The sequence below is a fragment of the Vicugna pacos genome, chromosome 15 (genome assembly GCF_048564905.1).
Source record: "Vicugna pacos chromosome 15, VicPac4, whole genome shotgun sequence".
Lineage (NCBI taxonomy): Eukaryota > Metazoa > Chordata > Mammalia > Artiodactyla > Camelidae > Vicugna > Vicugna pacos.
In genome coordinates this window covers 16,319,503-16,341,073 of record NC_133001.1, presented here as the reverse complement: position 1 = coordinate 16,341,073, position 21,571 = coordinate 16,319,503, and the positions used below count along the sequence as shown (strand labels likewise).

General features: G+C 35.7%; 1 protein-coding gene across 2 annotated transcripts in view; it reads right to left on the bottom strand.

Annotated features, from left to right (window-relative positions):
- USP34 (ubiquitin specific peptidase 34) overlaps positions 1–21,149 on the bottom strand; it is a 203,801-nt gene extending 182,652 nt beyond the window's left edge. Inside the window, exons 1-2 of one of the 2 annotated variants that reach the window (XM_072937674.1) lie at positions 20,643–20,700; positions 5,159–5,222 (exon numbers count right to left, since the gene is read on the bottom strand). In XM_072937674.1, coding sequence (XP_072793775.1) covers positions 5,159–5,222; positions 20,643–20,648 — 70 coding nt within the window. In that variant the 5' untranslated portion in view covers positions 20,649–20,700. Of the gene's footprint in view, positions 1–5,158; positions 5,223–20,642 lie in introns of both variants that reach the window. The other variant, XM_072937675.1, reaches the window with a different exon arrangement.
- Between the last annotated feature and the right edge of the window lie 422 nt (positions 21,150–21,571).

The following is a 21,571-nucleotide window of genomic DNA, read 5'->3' as shown; positions in this document are numbered from 1 at the left end:
ACCAAAAAAGACTCCAAACAGTCAAAGCAATCCTGAGAAAGAACAAAGCTGGAGGCATCACATTTCCTGATTTCAAATTACATTACAAAATAATAATAATCAAAACTGTACAGTACTGGCACAAAAAGACACAGAGACCAATGGAACAGAATGAAAAGGTCAGAAATAAACCCATGCATAAATGGTTACTAATAAATTTGGCAAGTGAGCCAAGAATATTCAATAGGGAAAGAGCCTTCAATATAGTGTTGAGCTATCCACAGAATGAAACTGGGCCCTTACGTAACACCATACACAAAAATTAACTCAAAATGGATTAAAGATTCAAAGTTAAGACCTGAAACCAAACACACAGTGGAAAAACTCCTTGACATTGGTCTTGGCAATGATTTTTTTGCTATAACAACCAAAAGCACAAGCAACAAAAACAAAAATATACAGGTAGTACTACATCAAACTTAAGAAGCTTCTGCACAGCAAAAGAAACAACCAATCTATGAAATGGAAGAAAATATTTGCAAACCACTTATAAAGGTTGATTCCCAAAATATTTAAAAGGTTTTTGATAACCAAAATACATAAGAAACTCACACACCTCAATAGCAAAACAAAAACAATTAAAAAATTCCAAAGGACCTTAATAGACATTCTTCCAAAGACAACATAGATAGTCAATAGGTGCATAAAAGATGTTCAACATCACTAATCATTAGGTAAATACAAATTAACTACAATGAGCTATCACTTCACCATGTGTTAGAATGCCCATTATCAAAAAGACAAATGATAACAAGTATTTGTGATGATGTGGAGAAAAGGGAACCCTGATGCACTGTTAAGTGAGAATATAAATTGGTACAGCCACAGTGCAAAACAGTATAAAAAATTCCTGAAAAAATGCAAAATAGAACCACTACATAATCTTACACTCCCACCTATGGGTACATATCCAAATGAAACGGATTACTATCTCAAAATATCCAAAGGAAGTGGATTACTATCTCAAAGAGATATCCATACGCCCATGTTCAATGCAGCAATATGTACAATAAAGAGCCAAGGAACAGAAGCAACCTAAGTGTCCAGGGATGAATGGATAAGGGAGATGTGGTACATATACACAATGGAATAAATTTAGCCATCTGTGACAACATGGATGGGCCTTGAGGAAATTATGCTAAGTGAAGTTAGTCAGAGAAAGGTAAATACTGTATGGTCCCAATTACATGTGAAATCTAAAAAAGCTGAACTCATAAAAAAGAATAAAATGGTAATGCCAGAGGAGTAGGGGGTGGGAGAAATGGAAAGATATTGGTCAAAGGGTACCAACTTGCAATTATAAGATGATTAAGTTCTTGGGACCATGATGACAGCATGGTGACCATAATTAACAACACTGCATTACATACTTTAAAGTTGCTAAGAGAATAAATCTTAATGTTTTCACCACCACCCCCAAAAAAGGTAATTATGTGAGGTGATGGATATTTTAACTAACTTTATTGGGGTAATCATTTTGTAATATACACATGCAACAACTCATCATGTTATACACTTTAAACTTACACAATGTTATATGTCAATTATATCTCAACAAAGCTGGGGAAAAAAAGCACATCAGCAGTTACAAGGATGGTAGGTTGGTGATAATATTCAACTGTGGTGGTGCTTACATAGGTGTACACGTTTTGTCAAGATGAATGGAACCATACACTGAAGACAGATGCAGCTTATTGCATACAAATTACACATCAATGATTCCAAATTTTTTTTAAAAAAATCAGTAACTTCAGTAGATCTCATCTGAATCTTGATACAAATTCTAAAAACAATTTTTTTTAACTTAGAGTATGAGGGAAATTTGACCACTAGATATTTTGTATTAAGAAATTACTCAATTTTATAGTTTTAAGGATATTATGGTTATGTATTTCTAAACTATGTCTTTTAGAACTATGTTGAAATTTATATACAGGTAACATATGATATCTGAATTTACTTGAAAGTCATCCAATGGGTGGGGGAAAGAGAATGGACAGGATAGAAATGAAACAAAATTGTCTAAGTTGGCAATTACTGATTGGGTTGCTGGTTCATAACTATCATTGCCATGAACTTTCTTATACTTCTACACATGACTCTGTATGTTTTAGTTTTTCTATAATAAAATAAAAAAATTACCAAACATACCAAAAAACAAGACCATAAACCACAGAATCAAAAACAAAGAGTGAAAAAAAAGAATAGTAAGACAAAAAATCAGATATTGTAGTTATCAGACCTGAACTTAACAGTAGTAAATATGTTCAAGATATTAGATGTTAAGATCAAGAATTTCAGGGGGAGAGATATAGCTCAGTGGCAGAGCACATGCTTAGCACACATGAGGTCCTGGATTCAATCTCCTGTACCTCCATTAAAAAAAAGGAAGAAAGAAAGAAAAAGAAAAAAAATAATTTCAGCAAAATTTTAAAATACTGAAATGTGAGAACTAAAAGCTTTACAGTTAAAATATACAGTAACTGGAATGAAGATCTCAAAAGATGGCTTTAATATTAGATTACATAGAATTTAAGAGAGGATTAAGGTAAAGAAGATAGGTCAAAAATAAGCATCTAGTCTGAAGTAGAGAGACACAAAAGACAAAAGAATGGAAAATATAGAAGAGAGCTAAAGAGACAAGGAAGATAATGAAAGATAAACGGAGTTCCAAAAGACTATGAAAGCATGAGGCAGGACCTACATTTGAAGAGATAATGAATACAAAACTAATTTTTCAAAACTCAAACCAGATTCAAGAATGACTCCCAAGCAAATAAATACAAAAACAGATGTAGACTTATCACAGTAAAACTGAAGACCTAAGACAAGAGTCTTAAAATCAGACAGACAAATAAAAAACTTACCTTTGAAGAAGCAATAGTAAAACTGATGGCTGACTTCTCAGTATTAACTATTTAAGCCAAAAAAAATTTTTTAAATGGAATAACCTGGGGAAGGGTATAGCTCAAGTGGTAGAGTACATGCTTAGCATGCAGGAGGTCCTGGGTTCAATCCCCAGTACCCTCTCTAAACATAAATAAATAAACCTAATTCTCCCTTCCAAAAAAAATTAAATACTAAAAAGTGGAATGACTTATTGAAAGAAGCAATAAATAGTACCTGTCAATCTAATTGAAAATCCTATTTCAGTGTTTGTTTGCCTGAAAACATTTTATCTTCATTTCAAAAGACAAGTAAATCCTGGAAAAGATCATCCACAGGAGAATCACACTATAGGAAATGCTAAAAGAAAAATGATCCCTTATGAAAGCCCAGAGATGTAATAGAGAATGGAGAATAAAAGAAAGGGTAAATGTGGGTAAATCTAAATGAATATTGACTTTATAATAATAATGTCTTCTAGAACTTTAAAAACAAAAGTAATTAAAAAAGACTACAATAGGAGTATAAAAGACAGGAGCAGAATAAATAGAATTAAAGTATTCTAAGGCTCTGCTACTGAAAGTGTGTTCTAAGGACCAACATCATCAGCATCATCCGGAAGCTGTTAGAAGGAACAATTTCAAGAAAAACTTCAAACTGCTTGAGTTAATCTGAATTTTAAAGAAAATCTCCAGGCGATTCATATATACATTAAAGTTTCAGAGGTACTATTCTAAGGTCTGGAAAGTAGAACAAATACTGAAGTAACTTCCACTGTGAGAAATTCACAGTTAACCAAGATTCAAGTAAAAAAGCAAGCAAGAAAATAAATGAGTACAAGATGAAGGACTCAGTTTTACTTTTGTTGAATCTGAGGACAAAGAATGATATTTAAGTAGAAACCTCTAGACCTAAGTTAAGAACATTAGACTGACACTTGGAAAATTGGTCAGGGTTAGAAACACTCTCAAAGTGTCTGAAAGATAATGAAGTCATGGGAATACATTGAATCCTTAATTCGACTTCTTCATAATATACACAGCAAAGGACTAAACCTTGAGTAATCTCCATTCTTAAGAGATTAGAGTAACAAAACCCTGAATAACGAAGAAGAATGGGAAAATTTTAAGATTATGCAGCTCAGCAGTCCTCAAATTTTGTTTTTCAATCTACTTTACACACTTAAAAACTGAAGACTTAAAAAAAGGTGATTTATGTTTATCAATATTTATTGTGTTCTAAATTAAAACTCAAAAACGTTTAATTATTTGCTCATCAGTTTATGACAAATTATTACGTTTTCCATTTTAACAAATCAGTGATTTGACTGGTGCTGTTTTAAATTTTTGAAAATATCTTTAGGATCTGGCTTAATAGAAAACAGTTGGATTCTCATTAATTACTTCTGCATTCTATGTGTTGCCATGTACTTTTGGTGAAGCATGTAAAAAAAAAAAAAACCGTCCTTAAAAGGTCTGAACATGGAAATGGAAAGAGTATTTTAATAGCCCTGACAGATAATTTTGGGTATTCTTCTTTGTTATTACACCAAAACTCAGAGTGTTATCTTCTTATGGATAAGCTGCAATGTGAAATCTAAAACCTTATTGGTACTGTTACATTAAAATTCATCCATTTTGTTCTCTGAATAGACAATACAAAAAATTCTATCATCAATATTCCCATCAAATTCATTAAAAATTTGTAAGTACTGGGCAGCTGTCAAATTCACAGTGACAGTACAAGTTTTCCAAACTGTAAATTTTTCTTGAAAGCTCAGTTTTATTACTGGCAACTAATACTGCCAGTCTTCTTTGAAGTGACATGCTTGCCTCATTCATTCCAGAAAATGCCCGCCAAATACCCAAATCTGGATAACCTCTGAGTAAATCATTCTTTCAAATAAAAATGGTGTTTCATGAAAAAAGCAGTTGGTTCAACTTATAACTCAATCACATGATTGCACTTTCTTAATACAACCATCATACTGCAGTATACAGAAGAAATGCTTATATGCGTTTCTCATTTCATCACAGAATATTAAAGACATGTACACAAGCTTCTGAGATTTAATAAAATTTTCATTGCTTCAAAGGCATCAACTGATTTTTTTTTAAATAGCATGTGTGTGGCAATAAAGATTACATTAACTACTTAGTGCCACTGCCTTATTTTCTGCAATGTGACCAGGAGTTTAATCCACCACACCCTTGCACTATGAATGATTTCTTACCTCTCAGACCCCTTGAAAGGCTCTCTGGAACATCCAGGGTCCACATATCAAACTTTGAGAACCACTGATGGAGCCAAATGAAGATACAGCTTTATTAATAAAGAATTACATGAAATAAAAGGTATCCCAATTGAAAAGAAGTGAAACTTTCTATTCACAGGTGACATGATCTTGTATAAATCCTAAAGACTCCCTAAAGAAAATTAATAAACAAGTTTAACAAGAATGCAAGATACAAGATCAATATACAAGATCAACTGTACTTCTATACACTAGCAACAAGCAATGCAAAAATTAAACTTAGAAAGCAATGTCATTTGAAATAGCATCAAAAAGACAAATTCTTGGGAATGTATTTAATAAGAAGAGATGCAAAACTTACACCCTGTAAACCACAAAACACTGTTGAAAAATGTTAAAGATGATCTAAATACAGGGAAAGACATTCCATGTTCATGGATCAAAAGACCTAATATTATTAAAATAGTAATACTCTTCAGCTTTATCTATAAATTTACCACACCCTATCAGAATCCCAGCTGGCTTATTCGAAGAAATTGGCAAGCTGATCCTAAAATTCACATAGAATCTCAGGAGACCCAGAACAGCCAAACAATTTTCAAAAAGAACAAAGATTCATACTTTCCAATTTCAAATCTTACTACAAAGCTACAGTAATCAAGACAGTGTAGTACTGGCAGAAGGACAGATATATAAATCAATGGAACCAAAATGAGAGCCCAGAAACAAATCCAGGTATCCATGGTCAACTGATTTCCAACAAACGTGCCAAGACCACTCAATGGGAAATGTCTTTTTCTACAAATAGTGCTAAAACAACTGAATAGCCTCATGCAAAAGAATGAAGTCGGACCCTCAGCTCACATCATGTACAAAAAATTGACTCAAAAATGGATCAAAGATCTAAACATAAGAACCAAAACTATAAAACTCTTAGAAGAAAACACAGGGGGTAAATCTTCATGCTTTTGGATTCAGCAATGGATTCTGACAATAGATATGACACCAAAAGCAGAAGCAACAAAAGAAATAAATTGAACTTTGTCAACATTAAAAACTTCTGTGCTTCAAAGAACACTACTGATGAAGTGAAAAGACAATCCACAGTATGGGAGAAAAAAAATTGCTAATCATTTATTTGATAAGGGACTTATGTCTAGAATATATAAAGGACTCTTATAACTCAGTAATAAAAAATAAGTAACCCAATTAAAAAGTGAGCAAGGGATCTGAATGGGTATTCCTCCAAAGAAGGTATGTATAAATGACAAATGAGTATATGAAAAGATATTCATCATCATTATTCAGCAGGGAAATGTAAATCAAAACCACAATGAGATATCACTTTACACTCACTAGGATGGCTAGAACAGTCAAAATAACAAGTGTTGGTGAGGATGTCCAAGAACTGGAACCCTCATACACTGCTGAAAGGAATATAATATTTTGCAGCACTTTGGAAAACAGTCTGACTTTTTTGAAAAAGTAAAAATGAGTTATCATTTGACCCAGTAATTCCACTCCTAAATATATACCTGTCAGAAATGCAAATTAAGTCCATGAAAAACTTTTACACAAATGCTCAGAGAAGCATTACTCACAATAGCCAAAAGATAGAAAACAATCCAAATGTCCATCAACTGATGAGTGGATTAACAAAATGTGGTATGTTCATGTTCATACAATGGCATATTATTCAGCCACAGAAAGGAATGAAATATTGATACATGCTCCAACATGGATGAATCCTAAAAATGTGCTAACTGAAAGTCAGTCAGTCACAAAAGACAATATAATTCCATTTATATAAAAGGTTCAAATAGGCAAATACATAGAGAAGGAAGATTGTTGCTTAGGGCTGGGACGACAGAGAATTAGATACTTAAAAGATGCAGGGCTTCTTTTTGAGGTGATGAATATTCTAAAATTGACTGTAGTGAAGACTGAATAATTCTGTGAATACACTGAAAGCCATTGAGTTGTACAGTTTCAATGGGTGAGTTCCAAGGTATGTAACTCAATAAAACCAAAAATAAAGTAAAATAAATAATGATAAATGTGTGTGAAAATCCACTTACAGTAAGAACAAAAATTTTAAATCCTTAGAAATAAATATTAAGGAAACGTGCAGAATCCACATAAAGGAAAAAATCTACAAAATTTCACAGAGAAACAGAGAAGATTACGTGAATGGGAAAACACAGTATGCTTCCTGAAGTGGCAGAATCCATACCGTAAGATGTCAACTCATGCTCTGATAAACATCATGTAACTTCAATAAAAATTACAATAGAATGAGGGAAGAAAAGGGCAACACCAAAGGATTCTGAAGTTTTATTTCAAGGAATAAATAACTCTTCACTAGCTGTTGGGTTTAATAGCATTCTTCACTAGCTATTTGGTTTAATAGCATTAGGTACTAAAATATATCAAACGACTAAATTAAAGCCAAACGATTAATTAAACAATAAAAACCTTACAGACAAACCTCCAGGAATATATTCAAGAACTGTATATTTAAAAAAAAGAATTCTGTGTAAGACAGAGGTGGCATATCAAAACAGTGAGGAAAAAAGATGGATGCTAAGATCAATGAGTAATAGTTCAGAAAACTAATGTTAGATCCACTTGGAAAACTAATGTTAGATCCACTTCATAACTTACACCAAAATAAATTCCAGGTGAATTAAAAATTAAATCATAAAAACTAGAAAAAAATAAATTGCATATCTGATCTCAGAGTGGGAAAAGTCTTTCTAAATAACAACAAACTATTCATTATTAGAACTCAGGAATCAAATGTCAATACAAATAATGCAATAATCCTCAATATCTGAACTCTTGCAAGAACCAGTTTAGGATAGTGACTATATCCTTTTTTTCCCTACTATATGGATTTTCAAAAATATCTAATCCAAATAAACAGGCACTCTCAAATACTGCTGTTGGAGTATAAATTAGTATAACCCTTCTGGAAGACAATTTAGCAATCAGAAGTCTTAGAAGTTTTTACCTTTTGATCCTGGACATGACCCATATTTCTATGCTAAAGGATACTTAACTTTTTTTTATTCACAGAAAAACACTAGTTAAATATGTGTTACATTCAAAACACTAAAAGTAGGCTGCCACTAAATTCTGTTCTCAGATAGATATACACAAGGATATGAGAAAATGCTCATAGACAGTACATATGACCTCAATTTTTTTATATTCACAGAAAATTAGCTGGAATGATATATACCAAAGTTTTAACAATGTAATTATGAATGTTTTTACTTGTCTATTCCCGAAGCTTTCTACAATGATCATATACATTACATCCATAAGCAGGAAAAAAGAAAGTGAAATAGAAAGAGAAAGCCCTGGTCAAAGAAAATCTCTCCGTTTTCTTTGATAAACAGGAGGACACTGGTGACCTGTGAAGCTTGAGAGCTTAAGACACTGAAGAAGAAAAAGAGCTGAAGAGCAAGACCCTGGAGGAAATAGAAGGAAATAAAACCAGAGGCAACTCTTTGTGAAGTTTCAAGAAAGACCAACTATGTTTACTATTATCACAAAATTATTTTTCCTTAAATAACCGTTTCTCTCACAGTGAAAAAAAAATGTGACAATGAATATATGAATGTTCATGTTATGTATATCTATCCGTATAACTGAAAAATTGTGCTCTACATTGGAATTTGACACAACATTGTAAAATGACTGTAACTCAATTAAAAAATGTTAAAAGCAAAAAATAACCATTTCTCCAAATCCAATCATTCAAAAATTGCTCAAAGATCAACTTAAATTCTATCAATTTCATGAAGCCTTCTCCAATCTTTGAAGACTAAGTTGCTCCCACTGCACTTCAGCTATATATATATTTTAATGGAATTTACCACTTTTCTTCCCATACCATTGGTTTTTGTATATTTCATAGGCTGGCACTGTGTTAAGAGTTGATATGCATTTTCTTATTTAATCTTCACAAAATCCCTGTAAAGTATTATTTAAGGCATTATCAGCCTCATTTCCAAGAAAAAAGGCACTAAGAGATTAGGGAACTTAAACAAAGCTAGAGATTTAATAAATGACAGAAACAGGAATTGAACTGAGGTCTGTCCAGTTACAGAGTTCACTCTCTCAACTACCATCCTACGGCCTCATCTGTATTGTACTCTAACCTTAACGGTAGATAGACATCTAAATGAATTTATTTCTACACCTGACAGCGTCCAGCACAATGCTTTACACATATTAAACATTCAATATATTTGTTATATACTGAAAAAGGTATTTAAACATAAAGAGTTAAGGTAAGACACAAAAATAATAATCAATTCAGTAAATATGCTAAGAAATGGCTTTCAATTTTCCAACCTGGGCCCAGCAGAATGGCTCCCACAGAGAAGGTTGGAGGGAACCAGGGCCATTCAGCCATCCTGGTTAGGGAACAGAGACTACACAATCAACATGCACAAGTGCATCCACAGAATGAGCTTCAAGAGGTGTGCCTTTCAAACACTGAAAGAGATCCTGAAATCTGCCATGAAGGAGATGGGATTTCTAGATGTGCACATTTAACACCAAAGCAGTATGGGCCAAAGGAACAAGGAATGTCCCATACTGTATGTGTGTGCGGTTATCCAGAAAACACAAAAGGATAAAGACTCAATGAATGAACTCTTTATGTTGGTTATCTAGGTATCTGTCACCACTTCAAAAAATTTACAGTCAATGTGGATGAGAACTAACTGCTGACTGTGAAATAAAATTAGACAACTGCAAAAAAGGGGGGGGCTCTCAATATAGCACCATGTACTACATAGCTGTGTGCTTGCTGTCCAAAAACAATCTTTCCTTCTTCATAACCACAACATGCCAAATTTCTTTTTGGGAAACACCTAACTTTTTTTTAGCTATGAGGTTTGAGTGGGATCAGCTTCAGGAATAGGTCATTAGTTTAAGCCAAGCAAAATCCATCCTCTTTGAACTCTATTTTAGGAATAAGGCAAATGATATATGGGCCAATGATCTACAAAGTGCCATCTGCTAACAAGGTTTTGGAAAAAGAAGCTTCTTTGTTTTTGTACAGTAGGTTTCAGAAGAGTCTCTTTTCTTCTCTGCATAGTATAAATATGTGACTTTCAAATGGTGTGGTAGAAAGATAGTGTGCAGTAGCCATTTCCGCTACTATAAGAAGGGACAAACTAAGGTCAAAAGCAGAGCAAAGCAAGCCACAGAAAATGATTTTACAAATCTGTAGATTAAGAACAGACCACACCCAAAGATAATCCATATCTGGACTGCTTAGTTATAGCTTTAAAAAAAATCCATTTTGTTTCTGCCAAATAGGATGTTTCTTCTTTCTAGTCCTTGCAACAGAGTTCTAACTTGGGTTCAAAAAGTTAACTCCCAATCTTAAATTTTCAATCCATAGGTGTTAATATCAATGGACACTCAAACATTTAAAAAAAAAAACTTGATAAAGTAAGGTTTTTTTAAAAAATAAAAATCAATGAAGCACCTTTTTATGAAGGGAGGTGGTGAGCAGACATCACAAAAGCAGTGATTGACAGTAGTTGAAATATCCCCCAAAAAACTGAGAAAACAGGAAAAACCACCACCTTCAGCCTATCCTCATCTTCTGTTCCATTACCCCCCAACAGTGATCTTAAGATTTTTCAGATATTTTAACAGATACGTAGTGACCCTAGTGTATGCAGGCACAGTGAAACTTAGTTAATATAAGATAGTTGCAACCATAGAACTTGTATTGTAGTCTTACATAACAAAAAGACATTAAACAAGAAAATAAACTATGATAAGTGCTATGAAGGGTAAGAATCAGAACTACTCTTGATTGGATGTTCAAAAAAAGCCACTCTGAAAAAAACAAAGGCAAGGTGATTTAAGCTCCAGGCATAAATAAAGGCTCAGAGGCAATAAAGAACATTACTGAAAGAAAGCAAAGCAAGCAAGGAATGAGGTTAGCAGTGGCTATGTGTCATGCAGAGTTCCACAAATCATGGTAAACTATTCTACTCCCCTCATTCCTAGCAACTGTTCCAGGTAAAGGCCCAGTTCAACCTTCCATTTTCCTTGAAACCTTGCCTAACTCACTTTAGCCAGAATTAATTTCCCTATACTTTCTTTAACAGTTTTTCATGAGATTCCCAACTCCCATAGTCAAACTCCTCTTTAAAAAAAAAAAAAGAATGAAATAAAAAACAAAAACAGTATAAAGTATACTGAGTAGAAATAAGAACTAAAGTCTAGTAGTCCTAGCTCTACTACTTATTAGCTGTGTAACCTTGGCCAAATCATCGTTATTTCTCATGATTTCTCAGATTTTTGTGAGGTCCCAAGAAGAAATGTGAAATTGCACAGTATTCAAATAACTTAGAAGGAGATTACCATTGTGTTATAGATAATTCAACACAGTGTTTCAACTGCATGAGCAATGCACTACTACCTCCTGTAATCTGAGCATGATACTTAGAATACTTGAAGAGAGTTTCACTTTGTGTTGGCTTTTTGAGCATCAGTATTGTCAACAGCTTTCAAGCTATTTATAAAGCTGCTATACCCTTCTCTCCTCAGAAGAAATCTTACGTGAACCCCAATTTGCAAAACAAATCAAAATGAGTTTTTCATTCCAAAACAAGGAAAGAGATTCCAAAGTCGCATTCACTCCACTGAAACAGGAACAATTTCATTCCAAGGAATCATTTATAAATCAAAGACCATTGCTGAAAATCTCGAAGAGGAAAAGAATTACGGACAAGATCCTGTGGCATGCCACTAGTGATGTCCTCCAAGTTGATCCAAAAAAACAAAACAAACAAAAAAAAACCCACATCTCATTTTTCCCACAAGGACAGCTTCTGATTCTGTCAAGTGCCTTGCTGTAATCAAAATACCATCTCCACATTTTGATTTCTAGATCAAAGAAAAAAAAATGAGACTGACTTAACATAAGTTATTTACAAGTGCCACATCAATTTTTCACTATCCCTTCATTCTTTACTGATTAATAGTGGTCAAGTTTCTCTTAGAGTTCCCAAACTGATGAGGGGTTGGGGGAGCTAACCTAAGACAATACTTGCCAATTTCTGTTTTTCAGGAAACTTAAAAGGTAAAGGTTTATAATCACACACAACCATAGTTCTATCACCTTCGCTGGAAGGAATCTGCCCAGACCTGAAGATTTTTGACTCTTATCACCACTAACAAAGCTCTCGTATTCCTCATCAATCTGGAGGTTAGAGTCCCTTTTAATATATGCTTTATCATGAGGGTTTAGGGATCCTCTTAGAAAGCAAAATGGTAACAAAGTATTGGGTGAATAAAACAACATTCTGCTGACCACCACCCTCTGTTATACCACTCTACCAAGCAGTGGGTCCACTGTATCCTTATTTATCTTACTTTGAACACAACCTGAAAAGTCCTACTGTCTTAAGCATTTTCTTAAGTCTCAATTTATTCTGAGCTCTTACACTTCTACATTCACCACTGGTTTCTGAGCCTTTCTCCATAATCAGAATAAGGTTCATGAGTCTGGGAGCAAAGTTCCCTAGAATAAAAAGTACCTGCCTATTTTGTCTTCTGGTGGTTTAGAATCAGTATATTGCTAAAACAGCCCCAACAGACTTAGGAGTCAAAATAAACACTTTAAGATTATGAAGCCTCTACACTCATGCTCTGATGTTAGAAGGGTAATTTTTTAAATTTTAACATATTGCCAGTATGAGCTACTCAGCATCTGATTTCAGAGACTATACATATATTCAAGGTAATAAACAATTACACAAAGTTATATAACCCAAATGCCCATCAACAGAGGACTGGTTAAGTTACAGTATGACCAAATAATGGAATACTACACTGAAGCCACTGAAAATGATAATATAAATGCCTATTACCATTGAAAGGCACCTACATCTTATTAATAAAAACGATATAGAATAACATGTACTTAGTTTATTTACATAAAATAGTGTGTCTAAGGAAAGGGAGAAAAGAATGATTTAAGAGATTTTCACCAAAACCTGAACGATTTCTTTGGTGAGCAGAATTTCAGGTTACCTTAATTTTCTTCTTTATTATTTTCTGTACTATCTGATTTTTTTCTATAAAAGCAAGTATCCCTTTTAAAATGAGAAAGAACAAAGCTATTTTCATTCTTTTGAAAAGAACACCCGGGTAAGGAGATGAGTAAGCAACAACAGGGGTTCCTAAGTTTTTTCCTGTCACCAGACACTACAGATGACCCTTGCCCAACACGTTGCAAGACAGTAAGCCGGATTATAATGAAGCACTCACAGCTAAAGATTATACCTAATCTCCAATACAGGAAAGCTCAATGGGGCAACACTGGAATCAAAACTCTTTTGGTTGCACATTAATTCAAATGGTATGTACAGGGGAGACAGTTCAAAATGAGCTCTAGGTTGACCCTTAGAAAGCCACCAGAGTATTGCCTTCTATCTCTTTACAGAGTTTCAATGTCAACTCTTCCCATAAATTTGCCCCAGTTCTCTTTTGCGAACAGCCTCCTCCACTTGCTCCATGTTTCTACTCCTTCACATCAGCTTGCCAAAGCACTCACTCTAGTTTAGCTTCTCACAGCTACCTGACTCTTTAGTTCAAACGACAGGAAAAATCTGATTGATGGACAACAGCCCCACCAATCCACCAGGTCAGGAGTCTGTGTGGAATCCAATCAGCAATAAATGGCTAGAGAGAAGGCCTTTCAGGGATGTAAGCTAGATAAGGTCTCTAGAAGAGGTTATGGCCAGGACAGAAAGAGATACCTGTCTCATCACAGCAAAGAAAGTGCAAGAAGAAGCCAGGTTTATACTATATCAATTCTCAACTGAGTAACATATATTTGGAGACTGTTTTTAATTTCTATGGAATTTGAGAGAAAAATAACATTAACAGTAGTTAATCATATTAAAAGATTAAAAGTCCAATTATTTTCCTGGTATATAAAGTCCTGAATAAAAGTCATTTAGCCAAATTTTATCCCACAGACCCAAATCTCACCAACTAAGTAGAAAAGTTTTTGCCTTTTTGCACTGCCTATTACTTTAAAACATAGGGTGGATTTTTTTGTAAGCATATACTTACTGATTTATAAAAAAAGCAATATACAATTTGCAGCTATAGCATAATTCATCCAGAAACTCTCATATCTAAATCACTACTACTATAGGCCCAAGAACACTGACTTAACTAGGTAATCACATTCTTCTACAAAAACTTTTCATTAACTGCAATGTTTACTGAGCACCTACTCTCTACAAGACACTGTATTAGGACTAGGAAAAGAATAACCAAAATACAGCCCCTGACTAAGAAATTCACCATCCAGCAAGGGAGGCTGTTGTTTAAAAAAAAAAGGGGGGGGGGGAATGGTAACTATAACCTAAGTATGTATTCTAAACTAAAGGGTATAAAGTCATTTTACAAGAGACTGGAAAAGATTTGGGAAAGCTTCAACAAAAAAGTGAAAGGTGAAGCTAGAAAGATGGGTTTGAGCCAAACTGTGCTATGATACAGAGTATATGCCAGGCTATGAAATTAGGACTTAATTCTTCAGGCAATGAAAAGCTATGACGGGTTAAGCAGGCAATATGATAATCACATATAGTGTTTTAGACAGACAACTCTGAAGAAGCTGCATCTCTGAAAAATCTATAATCAAAAATACCAAAATGAAAAAGCAAACAAAAAAGTAGGAAAAAAAAGTACGTGATGAATACAAGCCAGGATTGATAAACTTAAAAAGTGAACAATGTATTTATAATACAAAACATTAAAACCTAAAGAGTGGGAAAAGAAAACAGGCACTGCATTAAATAAGAAATGCAAATAGCCAATAAAAATATGAGTGTTTAAACTTACTAGTAACTGTTATTACATTTTTTTTGCCAAAATATTCAACACAAGTAAGAGTGCTGCTGAAAGAATGGAAATCAGTGTATCTTTCCTGGAAGGTAATTTGACAATATAAACAAAAATACCCATATATATATATATATATACATATTTGGGGGAGTGTAATTAGATTTATTTATTTTAATGGAGGTATTGGGGAGTGAACCCAGGAGCTCATGCATGCTAAGCAGGCACTCAACCACTGAGCTATACGCTCCCCTCCAAAATATCTATATTTTTGAAACAGTAATCAGTTCTAGAAATCTGTCTCAAAGAACCAGTGATGTAATTACAAGATTTATACACCAGGATGTTCATTTGCAGCATTATTTATAATACGGAAGAACTGGAAACAAACATACAATAGGGAAATATTAAGTTGTACACAAATTGGAATACTATACAGACAAAAATATGTTTTTTTTTAAAAGTTAAGGGAAATGATCAAACAATGTTAGGTGAAACAAGTTAGACATTAAAGCACATTTATCTCAATTTTAAAAATGTAAATGTGCACACAAAAGTAAAATGGAAAAATACTTCAAAGCATCAACAGGAATCACCACTGGATGGTAAGATTATGGGTGACTTAAACTTCAACAGTTCTTAATACATCTATGATAAAAATATGAAACCTTTATAATTAGGAAAAATTAAAGTAAGTGAAAAAGAGAAAGGTAGCCCATCCCATTTGGCAATGGTCTGTCACACCCTAGTCAAATCATTATTGAAAAGTTTCTGACTTCCTCTTTCTGGAAAAATACCAATTCTTATTAATACATATTCAATCCACACATAAGAAATACTTGTAGATACACAGATATTACTATTATTAAACTTATAAAAAATTAACATGTTTTATGAATATATTGCTAAAGGTAGGTATCAATTGTTATCATTGATAATGTAGATAAACTGCGTATTTTTAAAATTTTTACATAATTTTTAAAGGTTACTTTCCATTTGACAGTCTGCATGTTAATAATCTACGCACTGTAGGGCTTGATGGCTTATCAGTTACTTTATAAAGATATGAGTTGAAATTGTGAATGCTATTATCTTTGAAAAACATTATGTGAAATATTACCTGTTTTAAGAGAATACAGACTTAGCAAGATTTAACAAGTAAAAAACCATAATTTGGGACTTTGTTTTGTAGTAAAATCAAATTTCTAATTTTAAGAATCAGTTCAGGGGAATAGAGGGTATAGCTCAGAGGTAGAGTACATGTTTAGCATGCACGAAGTCCTGGGTTCAATCCCTAGGACCTCCAGTAACCAAAAAAAAAAAAAAAAAAAAACATTAGTTCAAATTTTAGTATTAAATGTCTACCTAAAAAAGTTATATTACAAACGATTATTTCGTACCTACATACTTATATCTTAAACCCTAGAAATGTGTCAAGAGGTCACTGTTGACAATATTAAGATACTTCGATAGATTCCCATTCAGCTACATCTACCATCACTCTAAATTCTTCCTACAAATTACCGAAGAATTATGCTCTAGTTTGTGAAAATACACAAAAATTTAGTAATTTTTTATTTTACCAGTGTACCCATAATATGTTCTATTTGAATAGAACATCACAAAGTTTATATAGCATAACACAACTGTTAAAAAGCAAAGGCTCTTAGCTTGACCTGGGATTAAGTTCTGTTCAAATCCTGACTCCACCAAATAAAATGTGACGCTAAACAAGTTATGTAAACTCCAAGCCTTGGTTCTCTTATCTAAAAAGGGTGACAGAGTATCTATCTAAAAGAATTGATAAAGTTCCCAACACAATTGCTCAATAAAGTATTCTTTAAAAAAAAATGCAGACAGGATTATTCTGCAAATACTGATATCAGAATATCTAGCTTGGCGTGACTACTAAGCAGGTGACAGGTGATCTTCAGCAAACCACTTAGTCTTTCTGATGTTCAATTTCTTCACCTTTAAAATTGAGGTACTAATAACTTGCTCCTGTCCATCTCAAAGGATAGTTAGGAAAGAAATGAATTTCCCATTTAAGACATCTGGTAAAGTGTAATTCACTAAACACACACGTAGAATAAAATCCACAACATACAAATGGTTTAAAAGATGGGTGCACGTTTAAAGCCATTTTCCCTCTGCTCTCAGTGAAATTTACCTCACCAAGGCAAAAAGTGACCTCAATTTACTACTAAGCTAGCTATGGGGATGACTCAAAACGTAACTTCAGGCCTCCAGCTTCTCATCAACATCAAGAAATGCTTTAGACTTAGTAAACTAGTTCACAAAAGAACCTATAAAAGCAGCAAATACATAAAACTCAACAGAACAAAGGAATATAAACTTAAAATCATCTTCTAAGCTGAATGCAACCCCACAAAGTGATAGTAGCAAAATTCACTCAATACACTCCATGCTTTTAAAATGTCTTCCACAAAGAAGCACTGAAAAGAATATGAAAACTCAAATGTTACTGTTGTTCAGACTGGTAATTCTAACACTAAAACAAAATGCTATTTGGAAATACAATTTCAAGCTTTAGGATACCTGTCAAGACCATACTGATCAATGAGCCTGATCAATGAGCCCTTAACCTGCCGGCAAAATTGTCTATATACCTGTGTTTCCATGCCCAGAGCTTCAGATTCTCAGCAGGACTAGAGGTATAACTGGTAATTTTACACTCTCATCAAAAACTGGTAACAAAAGGAAGCTATTTATTAGCTTTTGTTATCAGTTTTGATTTTTAAATATATTACATTCTGCCAGATTTTAAAATAAATGTTTCATTGGAAGCGCTTACCCTTATCAAAACTCTGTGCATATCAGATATAAAGCTATACTATCCACATTAAGTCTACCTTTTCATTTAAAAAACAAAATGTTTAGGTTATACATTTATTGGTTTGTCCAGGCAGACTTCTTTAAGTTTGATCAGTGTTTGTAAATTTGACAAGAAATATCTTTTCTGTGTTTTTAAAAAACAATTCTGGGGGGGAGGGTATAGTTGAGTAGTAGAGTGCATGCTTAGCATGCTAGAGGTCCTGGGTTCAATTCCTAGTACTTCCATTAAAATAAATAAATAAATAAACCTAATTAACTTGCCCCCAAAACAAAACAAAAAAATTAAATTTTAAAAAATGCCTTTAGCTAAAAAATAATTCTATCTTTCTGATATTAATGTGAAACACACCACCTAAAAACATTCTAATTTTATTTATTCTCTTAGTTTATTGCTATGAGGAGTTATATTGAGATGAATTCTAAGCTCATTATTTTAGGACTTCAACTCTGAATTTCCAATCAAGGATGAATAAAGCTCATCTCTAGAAAATCTATGGGGGGAAAAAAGGACAGACTTAACACATAATTATTCTGAGTGAGATTACATGAAAGACTTAAATATAACCTACTTTAATTCAACAAGTTTTATCAAGTTCCAACCACCAGGTTCCTACCCAGCCATGGATAAATGCTACTATAATGAGACGTAGTAATACCCTCTGCTCTCAAGGAATTTAAGCGTCTTATGTTTGAGATACAAGAACTACACAAAGGAAAAATGAAAACAATTGTAAAACAACTATGAAGAGGGGGAAAGCAACTTGTCACAACTTGGTATAAGCTACAAATAAAACTGCTTAAGTAATTTTTTTTTAAATGAAACATCATTGTCAGATTAGTACTTGAAAGGCAAATTTTTAAACTGAGCTTTATAAGAAATATTAAGAAACTAAGTATTTTCAGAGACCAAAAGCTTATACACAAATAGAAAATCTTTGCTATCTGTTCATTAAAACAGGTTTCTTAGAGGGTCTGCACGAGCAGATTTTGTGAACCTGGTTCAAATAACCATATTTATGGTAACAAAAGCTAACTTCTACTTCAATTTTCCACATTTCTAACTCTATATATACACTGCATTTTTGAGTGCTTCCAAACAAAGCTCTAGGGGGTTTTCCAAATAATCCTCAACTGAACCTTTCTTTATGTCTCTTTTCAAAAAATAAAGATGAACAAAGTTTAGTTTCTTTAGATATTATGTTTAAAACTAACTTTCATAGTTAAAGTTTAAATTTTTAAACACCAACAAAATTCTTATAAGCAGTTTTTCCTAATATATTAGGTAGCAAAGCTATTCATTTTCCAATTTCAGAATAACAAGGCCATAATCACACAACTTACATCTGAGATATTTAAAGTATGGTTCACTGAAAAGTACTAAGGACTTAAGTTTATCACCATATCATAAACCACCTACATCAAAAATAAAACTACCTCAAAATAAGTACAAATAACAAAATTCTAGAATAATCTAGAATGACACAAATATTGGAAAGTATAGTTTGAATTTGTGCAAAAGCCTGCTTCCACCTGTCAGGAAGTAAACACAGAGCTGAAAGTAAACTAGAACCCTTCCACTTTTATTCTGCTTTTTACTATTGTCTTTGATCATTAAAGTGAAATTCAAACACATAAAGTAAATATTCAAACACAAACAAGACGATACATTTTATACTCAATTTGTTTTAAAGAATCGTATTAGAAAATAGGTAATCTGGAAGTCTTTCGAAATATGACACACAAAACTCAAATCCAAAATCCATAAAAGCTGTTCGTAAATGAGCATCTTCTCAACCATCAACTTTTTGTAAATTAATCTTTTATCTAATTCACCTCGTCCAACTAGGCCTTTGGGCCCAGAAGTAGTTAACTTGCAGTATGTCTTGTTTCTTTAAGCTAGAATACCATCTTACAAGGGTATGGAATAAAATAAAGAGATCTAACTAAAAAAGATCAAGGTACAGCCTTTAATAATCAAAAGTATAAGACCCTTCATTCCAGAAGATAGGCCATGACTATCCCGGGATGGTAGCTGTAGTACAGTGCTCTCCTTAATATAACAGAATTTATCATTAAAACGACGAATGGTACACACTAAAAAAGAAACATTAACTAATATAAAAAATAGGCATAAGGGTTCCAATCATCACTATTACAGCTCATTTTCAGCTAATTAAGGACTGGCAGAAAGGTTTAATATACCCACACACCCCCAAGGGAGGGGAGAACCACCGACCACCTCCCAGGGAGTTTAATGAAAATTAGCAGGTAAGAGAGGCCTCGGCAGCACGCCGAAAATTCAAACAGGGCGGCCGGAGGGTCGAAGGGTTCAGACTGCAGAGGAGAGCCGCGTCCTCCGACCCCAGCTCCCCTCACCTATTCCGGAGGGCGTAGGCGGCGAAGGTTCATTAGTTCCTTCGTTAATTGACACCTGTAATGAGGAAACTTTCCGAGAGCTGAGACCGCTCAGACCCGGCCTGGCCAGAGCTCCGCGGCGGCCCTTTCTCGGGCGCCCAGGTAACCGGGTCGGGCTGGGCCCAAGACGCAGCGGCGGCCGCGCCACCGCGCACCTTCCCGGGGCGCTAGGCCCGCACGCAGCCCGGCTCGGCGGTCGCCTCCGGCAGGCCGCGGCAGCCCAGGGAGGCCGGGGAGCGGCGCGGGGACCCCAAACCGTGAACCCAGACAGGCCGCCGCCGCGGCTACTTACTTTCATTTAACACCTCCACCAGGTCTGCGCAGTTCTCGCACATCGTTCGGCCGCCGCCCCCCCCTCCCCCGCTTCGGATCGCACTGACTGATCCCGACCGGCGGGGGGGAGGGGAGAGAGGCGGAGGAGGGGGCCGGCCGGCCGGGCGGGGAGGCGACGAGGGCGGGCGGCGGCGGGGACGGGGCGGGGAGCAAGAGAATGGGGGAGGGGGCCGGCGGTCCCCGGAGCGGGCGGGGGAGAGAAGGGGGGCGAGGGGAGGTGCGCAGGCCGGAGGGGCGCGGAGGCGCCGGCGGCGGGGAAGGGGGGGAAGGACGGGGGGAGGGGAGAAGGGGGAGGGGCGGGTGGGGAGAGAAGCAGCAGAGTCACTTCACCGACCAGACGCCGCGGCCGCCGCCGACGCCGCCGCCATTTTAATAGAGCGTTCGGGCTGCGCTCGGCTCTTTCCGTCCGGGCGAAGGAGCCGACGAGAAGCGACTAGCGCTCTCATTCCTCCGCCTCCCGCCCTCTCTTCGCCTCCCGCCCTCCCACCTTTCGCTCTGCACACACGCCGCACGCCCCACACCCCGCCGCGGCTGGCTCGCCGCCCTCCCTTTCCTCTTCCGTCCGGCCTCCCCGCCCTCGGTCCACCCCCTCCGCGCGCTCGCCCACCCCGCCCAGCCCGGATCTCTGTCAGCGGCCGGAAGGGAAACGCGAAGCCAGCGCGGCCGCGGGGGGAGTCCGGGTGAGTAGGAGAAGATGGCGGAGCACCGAACGGGTCGCGGTTGCGCGGCGTCGCCCACCACGGCCACTCCGTGGGCTCCGAGGCCCAGCGAGCACTGGGTCACTCGCGCCGCCCTGTCCCCTCCCCTGTGCTTCGCCATTTTTCCTCCGGGTCCCCGAGGGGGACTTGGTGCTGATTTGTTTCCCCCCCTCCCCGTGCTCGGCGTTTT